The sequence below is a fragment of the Grampus griseus genome (assembly GCF_964374135.1).
Source record: "Grampus griseus genome assembly, chromosome: 16".
Classification (NCBI taxonomy): Eukaryota; Metazoa; Chordata; class Mammalia; order Artiodactyla; family Delphinidae; genus Grampus; species Grampus griseus.
In genome coordinates this window covers 38,388,378-38,399,768 of record NC_139010.1, presented here as the reverse complement: position 1 = coordinate 38,399,768, position 11,391 = coordinate 38,388,378, and the positions used below count along the sequence as shown (strand labels likewise).

The 11,391-nt window shown below is 45.4% G+C and overlaps 1 protein-coding gene across 1 annotated transcript; it reads right to left on the bottom strand.

The window, feature by feature from the left end:
* Window positions 1-1,266: 1,266 nt before the first annotated feature.
* On the bottom strand, window positions 1,267-11,187 carry FAM25A (family with sequence similarity 25 member A; the record flags this gene model as incomplete). The annotated part of the gene is made up of 3 exons (XM_082674046.1): window positions 1,267-1,456; window positions 2,385-2,447; window positions 11,115-11,187. The coding sequence occupies 3 exons, from the start codon at window positions 11,185-11,187 to the stop codon at window positions 1,323-1,325; spliced, it is 270 nt and encodes an 89-aa protein (XP_082530172.1). The 3' UTR covers window positions 1,267-1,322.
* Window positions 11,188-11,391: the final 204 nt, after the last annotated feature.

The window sequence follows — 11,391 nt, the reverse complement described above, 5'->3', positions numbered from 1 at the left end:
AACAAAAACCCTGCAGAAAGTAAAAAAAACTTCATTTGCCTCCTAAAATTTAAAAAAACAAAGAGGCTGTTCTGGTTGACATTGCCACCCACAATCCACATTTTTTTTTTTTTTTTTTTTTTTGCGGTACACGGGCCTCTCACTGCCGTGGCCTCCCCCATTGCGGAGCACAGGCTCCGGACGCGCAGGCTCAGCGGCCACGGCTCATGGGCCCAGCCGCTCCACGGCATGTGGGATCCTCCCAGACCGGGGCACGAACCCGTGTCCCCTGCATTGGCAGGCAGACTCTCAACCACCGCGCCACCAGGGAAGCCCTCCACATCCTTTTGAGTTTGGGTCTGGATTGGGAGAACTCAAAAGTCATCAGAACCCAAACCAAGATATAAGGTCCATATCTAGCTGGACAATAGCGAATGTTCCAAGCCAGAACACTGGATATTCCTGGGCCATTCAGAAACGTGTGAAGCCAATTCTGAAAGAACTCCAGAAATGTGGGGAGCAACTAACTCATTCCACAAAACACCTTTTCTTCTAATTTCCCCTAAGAACAATAACTTCCAGCAGGATAAATAAGCAATGCCATATCTTTACAAGTCATTTCCTTTTTCTTTAATCCAAAATGTTAAGCTAAATGCTATTCAAACATGTTTAACTTTAATGGTACTGACTCACTCGTGGCAGGAAGGAGAGAAGAGCAGGCATTCTGACCCACTACCGCCAGTTAGGCCTAACCCAAGTCTCTGAGTGGAGATCTGACAGCAGCTCCAGCAGCCAACAGGCAGTGGACTCGGTTTCTCCATGACCTGATTCTGTGACTGTCCAGCAGAAACACTTCTCTGAAGCCTCTTTCAGAACATGAAGCAGCTCAACCTGCCTGAGCCTGCCCAGCTAACCCCTCAGTCAGGTTGGTCTGTTATCATCCCTGATTGCTGTAAGAATATTTCAAGGAAAACGCAAAGAACACATAAGCTGAACTGTGGTCCTCCCTTGGGGTGTCCTTGAAGCACTGAGGTGTCTGAAAGCTATGTATAGCTGCTGCGAAAATAGGCTTTTAAGAAATGTAGCACAGACACTAACAGTTCTCAAGAGCTCCTTGCTGACACAGAAGTCATAACGTGAGAGCAGCACATCTGATTTATCACAGGGATCTATCTGACCCCCAGTGGGTGCCAAGGTGCTGGCCTCTTGTCCCTGCAGAGTGGTGCGACACTCAGGACATAACACAATGTTTCCACCCAAACAGGAACAAACCCAGGGCTCAGTGTACACATTTCACAGCTGTTTATTGCGATTCAGGAAGAGCCTGCTGGTGGCAGGCACGCTCACTGTCCCAGTTTGCCCAGGCCTTCCGCTGCGTGCGTGACAGCATTTGTGACTGTGTTGGTCACCGTCTCAGTGACTTCCTTTACCACTTTGTCCCTTGTCTCATGGGTCTTCTTTAAAGCTCCAGCAATGGCTGTCAGGAAGAAATGATATCCAGGTGAGCAAAGTAAACAATTCAAGTCACTCGCTGGGTTGGAGTCACCTGGAGTGGCCTGTGGGATGTGGCAGTCTTACCGGGTCGTGCCCTGGAGGAGTCTGTGGGGCAGAGGGCAGCACAGCTCCTGAGGAATGCATTAAAATTTGCTTTTATTTCTCCAAACAGGTTGCATTTCTCCAACTATTAGTGAGACAGAGCATCTGCTTGTGGGTGTACTGCCTACTCATGCTTCATTTTTCTGTGAACTGCCTGTTTGTATCTTTTGGTCATTTTTATATTGGGCTATCATTTCTACTACAAATATTTTTGCCCAGTTTGTGGTTTTTCTTTTGGTTTGGCTTACAGTTTTTTTTTCCACAATGGAAAATTTTGAAGTTTTATATTGTCCAATTTACCTAGTATTTCCTTTATAGCTGTTGGATTTTCTGTCATTGTTAAAAAGACCCTCCCTCCTCTGAGATTATGCCAAAATCTATGTTCTCTTCTCACAATTTAATAATTTCATGTATTTGTATTTAAGTCCTAATCCATCCGGAATCTATTTTGTTGTAAGGAGTGAGATATACACGTGCTTTTTTACATCGTGATACTCACAGCACAAACATATAAACATTTATGTAAATATGTATTCATGTAAATATATGATTTTATGTCTCAGATGTTTTGTTCCAGCACGCCTGCACCTGGTCTTTTGTGATGTCATCCTCTTAACATTCCACAGAGGCGACTATCTAGATGGAACTTGCTTTAGCAAAGTACGGCCTGTGACCTCAAATGAGCACAGATAATTATACACCAACTGAAAGGATGCCACACTGGGGTCAAGGTGTGATCTGGTTAGGCAAGGATCAGGCTGCTGCCAGCACCCAGCTTCCCTCCTTCCCCACCCCGACCCTGGCCGTACCATTCTCTCCAGCCTCCTTGGCAGGCTTCACCACCTCCTTCACCACTCCCTCCACGAAGTCAACTGAAACAATGAGACAAGCCCAGAGTGAGAGCACAGTGTAAGCTGCCTGTCCTCACAGCAGGGCCCAGACAACCCTGGATACGCTAGAAGGGGCTCGGGGATGCTGCCCCCGCCAGGACAGGACAAGCTGCTCCCAAGAAGGACCCCCAGCTGGCTTCCTTCAGAGACCGGAGAGGGGCCCGACTGGCAGGAGATAAGCTGAGTAAGCTAGGTAAAGGCGCAGGTCTCTCCATGCCCCTTGGCCAGCGAGGCCTGGATGCCAACGAGCAGGCCCTGCTGCTGGCTGGGGACCTGGAGCCAAGGACGGGCGTGTTTCCCAGGTCACCAGGCCTCTCAGGCGAGCTGCAGTCCTGCCTGTGGCCGGACGGAGGCTGCGCTGCAGTGGGAGGCTGAATGTCAAAGCTCCCTCCGGCAGTACCAAGCTCCCCAGAGCAACTCCTCCAGCACCACGAAACTCTCTGCCCTCCCAGGTTGGTAACGGGGTAGCCCTGGAAGACGCCACGGTCCGAAAACCTGGCTCAGCTTCTCCCTCCTAGAATCACCTCCACCACTTGGGTCCCTCGTGTGCAGACTGGGAGTGACACAGCACTCAGAGAGCTGGTGAAAAGAAAGGGGGTGCTCAACAGCAGCTGCAAAGTTCAAATGAAACACAGACAGGTTTGCAGCCCTTTAGAAAGAGAACAGCAAACTCCGGCACAAGCTGTTTTTCACAAAACGTCCAACACGTGGGGCCTGGATCAGCCTCCCTGCATCCAGCGGCTGACGTACAAAAAAGGATTTCTGGGTTTTTTGGCTGCATTGGGTCTTCGTTGCGGTGGCTTCTCTTGTTGCGGAGCACGGACACTAGGCACGCGGGCTTCAGGAGTTGTAGCTCGCGGGCTCTGGAGCACAGGCTCGGTAGCTGTGACACACGGGCTTAGTTGTTCCCCGGCATGTGGGACCTTCCCGGACCAGGGCTCAAACCCTTGTCCCCTGCACTGGCAGGCGGATTCTTAACCACTGTTCCACCAGGGAAGCCCCTGGGGACTTTGAAGAAACTGAAAATGTCCTTTGTGTAAACCCTGGGGGCTGACTTTGAACAGAATCAGACTCGGTGGTTTCTTAAGCAAGAAATCTTTGAAGCTTTAAAGTTATGGTAGGGGGAATCGGGAAGATGGTGGAAGAGTAAGACGCAGAGATCACCTTCCTCCCCACAGATACACCAGAAATACATCTACACGTGGAACAACTCCTACAGAACACCTACTGAACGCTGGCAGAAGACCTCAGACCTCCCAAAAGGCAAGAAAGTCCCCACGTACCTGGGTAGGGCAAAAGAAAAAAGAATAAACAGAGACAAAAGGATAGGGACGGGTCCTGTACCAGTGGGAGGGAACTGTGAAGGAGGAAAAGTTTCCACACACTAGGAAGCCCCTTCGCGGGCGGAGACTGCGGGCGGCGGGGGGAAGATTCGGGGCCGCGGAAGACAGCGCAGCCACAGGGGTGCGGAGGACAAGGCGGAGAGATTCCCGCACAGAGGATCGGTGCCGACCGGCACTCACCAGCTCGAGAGGCTTGTCTGCTCACCCGCCGGGGCGGGCGGGGCTGGGAGCTGACGCTCGGGCTTCGGTCGGAGCGCAGGGAGAGCACTGGGGTTGGCGGCGTGAACACAGCCTGCAGGGGGTTAGTGCGCCACGGCTAGCCGGGAGGGAGTCCGGGGGAAAAGTCTGGAACTGCCTAAGAGGCAAGAGACTTTTTCTTCCCTCTTTGTTTCCTGGTGCTCGAGGAGACGGGATTAAGAGCGTTGCTTAAAGGAGCTCCAGAGACAGGCGCGAGCCGCGGCTAACAGCACGGACCCCAGAGACGGGCATGAGATGCTAAGGCTGCTGCCGCCACCAAGGAGCCTGTGTGCGAGCACAGGTCACTATCCACACCTTCCTTCCGGGGAGCCTGTGCAGCCCGCCACTGCCAGGGTCCCGGGATCCAGAGACAACTTCCCCGGGAGAGCGCACGGTGTGCCTCAGGCTGGTGCAATCTCCCGTTGGCCTCTGCCGCCGCAGACTGGCCCCGCATCCGCACCCCTCCCTCCCCCCGGCCTGAGTGAGCCAGAACCCCCAAATCAGCGGCTCCTTTAACCCCGTCCTGTCTGAGCGAAGAACAGACGCCCTCCGGCGACCTACACGCAGAGGCAGGGCCAAATCCAAAGCTGAGCCCCGGGAGCTGTGCGAACAAAGAAGAGAAAGGGAAATCTCTCCGAACAGCCTCAGGAGCAGCGAATTAAATCTCCACAATCAACTTGATATACCCTGCATCTGTGGAATACATGAACAGACAACGAATCATCCCAAATTGAGGAGGTGGACTTTGAGAGCAAGATTTATGATTTCTTCCCCTTTTCCTCTTTTTGTGAGTGTGCATGTGTATGCTTCTGTGTGGGATTTTGTCTGTATAGCTTTGCTTTCACCATTTGTCCTAGGGTTCCATGCGTCCTTTTTTTTTCTTAATAATTATTTTTTATTTTAATAACTTTATTTTATATTACCTTCTTCTGTTGTCCTTTCTTCCTTCCTTCCTTTCTTTCTCTCCCTCCCTCCCTCCCTTCCTACTTTTTCTCCCTTTTATTCTGAGCCGTGTGGATGAAAGGCTCTTGGTGCTGCAGCCAGGAGTCAGTGCTGTGCCTCTGAGGTGGGAGAGCCAACTTCAGGACACTGGTCCACAAGAGACCTCCCAGCTCCACATAATACCAAATGGCAAAAATCTCCCAGACATCTCCATCTCGACACCAGCACCCAGCTTCACTCAACGACCAGCAAGCTACAGTGCTGGACACCCTATGCCAAACAACTAGCAAGACAGGAACACAACCCCACTCATTAGCAGAGAGGCTGCCTAAAATCATAAGAAGTCCACAGACACCCCAAAACACACCACCAGACGTGGACCCACCCATCAGAAAGACAAGATCCAACCTCATCCACCAGAACACAGGCACTAGTCCCCTTCACCAGGAAGCCTACACAACCCACTGAACCAACTTTAGCCACTGGGGACAGACACCAAAAACAATGGGAACTACGAACCTGCAGCCTGCAAAAAGGAGACCCCAAACACAGTAAGATAAGCAAAATGAGAAGACAGAAAAACACACAGCAGATGAAGGAGCAAGATAAAAACCCACCAGACCTAACAAATGAAGAGGAAATAGGCAGTCTACCTGAAAAAGAATTGAGAATAATGAAAGTAAAGATGATCCAAAATCTTGGAAATAGAATAGACAAAATGCAAGAAACATTTAACAAGGACCTAGAAGAACAAAGAGGATACAAGCAATGATGAACAACACAATAAATGAAATTAAAAATACTCTAGATGGGATCAATAGCAGAATAACTGAGGCAGAAGAACAGATAAGTGATCTGGAAGATAAAATAATGGAAATAACTACTGCAGAGCAGAATAAAGAAAAAAGAATGAAAAGAACTGAGGACAGTCTCAGAGACATCTGGGACAACATTAAACGTACCAACATTCGAATTATAGGGGTTCCAGAAGAAGAAGAGAAAAAGAAAGGGACTGAGAAAATATTTGAAGACATTATAGTTGAAAACTTTCCTAATATGGGAAAGGAAATAGTTAATCAAGTCCAGGAAGCACAGAGTCCCATACAGGATAAATCCAAGGAGAAACATGCCAACACACGTAGTAATCAAACTGTCAAAAATTAAATACAAAGAAAACATATTAAAAGCAGCAAGGGAAAAACAACAAATAACACACAAGGGAATCCCCATAAGGTTAACAGCTGATCTTTCAGCAGAAACTCTGCAAGCCAGAAGGGACTGGCAGGACATATTTAAAGTGATGAAGGAGAAAAACCTACAACCAAGATTACTCTACCCAGCAAGGATCTCATTCAGATTTGATGGAGAAATTAAAACCTTTACAGACAAGCAAAAGCTGAGAGAGTTCAGCACCACCAAACCAGCTTTACAACAAATGCTAAAGGATCTTCTCTAGGCAAGAAACACAAGAGAAGGAAAAGACCTACAATAACAAACCGAAAACAATTAAGAAAATGGGAATAGGAACATAAATATCGATAATTACCCTAAATGTAAATGGATTAAATGCTCCCACCAAAAGACACAGACTGGATGAATGGATACAAAAACAAGACCCATATATATGCTGTCTACAAGAGACCCACTTCAGACCTAGAGACACATACAGACTGAAAGTAAGGGGATGGAAAAAGATATTCCATGCAAATGGAAACCAAAAGAAAGCTGGAGTAGCAATTCTCATATCAGACAAAATAGACTTTAAAATGAAGACTATTACAAGAGACAAAGCAAGACACTACATAATGATCAAGGGATCGATCCAAGCAGAAGATATAACAATTGTAAATATTTATGTACCCAACATAGAAGCACCTCAATACATAAGGCAAATACTAACAGCCATAAAAGGGGAAATCGACAGTAACACATTCATAGTAGGGAACTTTAACACCCCACTGTCACCCATGGACAGATCATCCAAAATGAAAATAAATAAGGAAACACAAGCTTTAAATGATACATTAAACAAGATGGCCTTAATTGATATTTATAGGACATTCCATCCAAAAACAACAGAATACACATTTTTCTCAAGTGCTCATGGAACATTCTCCAGTATAGATCATATCTTGGGTCACAAATCAAGTCTTGGTAAATGAAAAAAAATTGAAATTGTATCAAATATTTTTTCTGACCACAACACTATGAGACTAGATATCAATTACAGGAAAAGATCTACAAAAAATAACAATACATGGAGGCTAAACAATGTACTACTTAATAACGAAGTGATCACTGAAGAAATCAAAGAGGAAATCAAAAAATACCTAGAAACAAATGACAATGGAGACACGACGACCCAAAACCTATGGGATGCAGCAAAAGCAGTTCTAAGAGGGAAGTTTATAGCAATACAATCCTACCTTAAGAAACAGGAAACATCTTGAATAAACAACCTAACCTTGCACCTAAAGCAATTAGAGAAAGAAGAACAAAAAACCCCCAAAGTTAGCAGAAGGAAAGAAATCATAAAGATCAGATCAGAAATAAATGAAAAAGGAATGAAGGAAACGATAGCAAAGTTCAATAAAACTAAAAGCTGGTTCTTTGAGAAGATAAACAAAATTGATATACCATTAGCCAGACTCATCAAGAAATAAAGGGAGAAGACTCAAATCAATAGAATTAAAAGTGAAAAAGGAGAAGTAACTGACACTACAGAAATACAAAGGATCATGAGAGATTACTACAAGCAACTCTATGCCAATTAAATGGACAGCCTGGAAGAGATGGACAAATTCTCAGAAATGCACAACCTGCCAAGTCTGAATCAGGAAGAAATAGAAAATATGAACAGACCAATCACAAGCACTGAAATTGAAACTGTGATTAAAAATCTTCCAACAAACAAAAGCCCAGGACCAGATGGCTTCACAGGCAAATTCTATCAAACATTTAGAGAAGAGCTAACACCTATCCTTCTCAAAGTCTTCCAAAATGTAGCAGAGGGAGGAACACTCCCAAACTCATTCTAAGAGGCCACCATCACCCTGATACCAAAACCAGACAAGGATGTCACAAAGAACGAAAACTACAGGCCAATATCACTGACGCACATAGACGCAAAAATCCTCAACAAAATACTAGCAAACAGAATCCAACAACACATTAAAAAGATCATACACCATGATCAAGTGGGGTTTATTCCAGGAATGCAAGGATTCTTCAATATATGCAAATCTATCAACGTAATACACCACATTAACAAATTGAAGGGGAAAAACCATATGATCATCTCAATAGATGCAGAGAAAGCTTTCGACAAAATTCAACACCCAGTTATGATAAAAACCCTGCAGAAAGTAGGCATAGAGGGAACTTTCCTCAACATAATAAAGGCCATATATGACAAACCGACAGCCAACATCGTCCTCCATGGTGAAAAACTGAAAGCATTTCCTCTAAGATCAGGAACAAGACAAGGTTGCCCACTCTCACCACTCTTATTCAACATAGTTTTGGAAGTTTTAGCCACAGCAATCAGAGAAGAAAAGGAAATAAAAGGAATCCAAATCGGAAAAGAAGAAATAAAGCTGTCACTGTTTGCAGATGACATGATACTATATAGAGAGAATCCTAAAGATGCTACCAGAAAACTACTAGAGCTAATCAATGAACTTGGTAAAGTAGCAGGATACAAAATTAATGCACAGAAATCTCTGGCATTCCTATACACTAATGATGAAAAATCTGAAAGTGAAATCAAGAAAACACTCCCATTTACCATTGCAACAAAAAGAATAAAATATCTAGGAATAAACCTACCTATGGAGACAAAAGACCTGTATGCAGAAAATTATAAGACACTGATGAAAGAAATTAAAGATGATACAAATAGATGGAGGGATATACCATGTTCTTGGATTGGAAAAATCAACATTGTGAAAATGACTCTACTACCCAAAGCAATCTACAGATTCAATGCAATCCCTATCAAACTACCACTGGCATTTTTCACAGAACTAGAACAAAAAATTTCACAATTTGTATGGAAACACAAAAGACCCCGAATAGCCAAAGCAACCTTGAGAACAAAAAACGGAGCTGGAGGAATCAGGCTCCCTGACTTCAGACTATACTACAAAGCTACAGTAATCAAGACAGTATGGTACTGGCACAAAAACAGAAAGATAGATCAATGGAACAGGATAGAAAGCCCAGAGATAAACCTACACACATATGGTCACCTTATCTTTGATAAAGGAGGCAGGAATGTACAGTGGAGAAAAAAAAAAATCTCATAAAAGTATGAGATTAGATCACTCCCTAACACCATACACAAAAGTAAGCTCAAAATGGATTAAAGACCTAAATGTAAGGCCAGAAACTATCAAACTCTTAGAGGAAAACATAGGCAGAACACTCTATGACATAAATCACAGCAAGATCCTTTTTGACCCACCTCCTAGAGAAATGGAAATAAAAACAAAGATAAACAAATGGTTCCTAATGAAACTTCAAAGCTTTTGCACAGCAAAGGAAACCATAAACAAGTCCAAAAGAGAACCTTCAGAATGGGAGAAAATATTTGCAAATGAAGCAACCGACAAAGGATTAATCTCCAAACTTTACAAGCAGCTCATGCAGCTCAAAAAACAAACAACCCAATCCAAAAATGGGCAGAAGGCCTAAATAGACATTTCTCCAAAGAAGATATACAGACTGCCAACAAACACGTGAAGAATGCTCAACATCATTAATCATTAGAGAAATGCAAATCAAAACTACAATGAGATATCATCTCACACCAGTCAAAATGGCCATCATCAAAAAATCTAGAAACAATAAATGCTGGAGAGGGTGTGGAGAAAATGGAACACTCTTGCACTGCTGGTGGGAATGTGAATTGGTACAGCCACTGTGGAGAACAGTATGGAGGTTCCTTAAAGAACTACAAATAAAACTACTATATGACCCAGCAATCCCACTACTGGGCATATACCCTGAGAAAACCATAATTCAAAAAGGGTCATGTACCAAAATGTTCATTGCAGCTCTATTTACAAGAGCCCGGAGATAGAAACAACCTAAGTGTCCATCATCAGATGAATGGATAAAGACGATGTGGCACATATATACAATGGAATATTACTCAGCCATAAAAAGAAACGAAATTGAGCTTTTTGTAATGAGGTGGATAGACCTTGGAGTCTGTCATACAGAGTGAAGTAAGTCAGAAAGAGAAAGACAAATACCGTATGCTAACACATATATATGGAATTTAAGGGAAAAAAATGTCATGAAGAACCTAGGGGTAAGACAGGAATAAAGACACAGACCTACTAGAGAACAGACTTGAGGATATGGGGAGGGTGAAGGGTAAGCTGTGACAAAGCGAGAGAGAGGCATGGACATATATACACTACCAAACGTAAGGTAGATAGCCTAGTAGGAAGCAGCCGCATAGCACAGGGAGATCAGCTCGGTGCTTTGTGACCACCTGGAGGGGTGGGATAGGCAGGGTGGGAGGGAGGGAGACGCAAGAGGGAAGAGATATGGGAACATATGTATACGGATAACTGATTCACTTTGTTATAAAGCAGAAACTAACACACCATTGTAAAGCAATTATACTCCAATAAAGATGTAAAATAAAATAAAGTTATGGTAAAAATTAAACTCTGTCTTCCTTTTTTTGTATAGGATACTCGGAATAGTTTGTTTTAATACTGAAGGGCCCCTCCCTGCTTTCCAGAGTGACGGATTTAAGCCACCAGCTGCTCACCCAGCACCCTGGCTCCCCTCTTGCCACCAGGGGCCTCCTCTGAGCTGCCCCCTCCGGGCCTCAGCCACAGACCCCAGGAATGTATCAAGCCCAGGGGGCAGAGCAGGTCTGACTGGGAGGGTTGCTTGGGGCAGTGGACCCCTCATGTCTCCTCCCTGAGGTCCCTTCCTCAGCTTCCATAGCCCCCCACCTCCATCCTGTCCCTATGCGGCCGATCAGCTCCCCATGGGGTCAAGGCCTGCCCCAGTCCTGCTGGGATCAGCACAGGCCCAGTCGAGTCTGTCCCGATCCCCCAGTGGCAGGAACGGTGCAGGTGGAAAGAAGCCTCGGGGTCCTTACCAGCTTCCTCGGTGGCCTTCTCAGTGCGGTGGGCCAGACCCTCGGCGGCAAGCTTCCCCAGGCCTCCCAACATTGTGCGGTGACAGGTGGTGATCAAGCAGGATGCTGGGGCCTGAACCAGTCTGCTTTTATAGATGCCTGGCTGGGCTCTGGGGCACAAGCCCTGGCCCTGGTGGTGAGTCAGCACAGACGGCAGGAGGAAGAGGCTGGGTGGAGCCACCCCAGCGTTGTGGCTGGGGCAGTGCCTCTCTGGCAGCATGAGACCCATACACCCCAT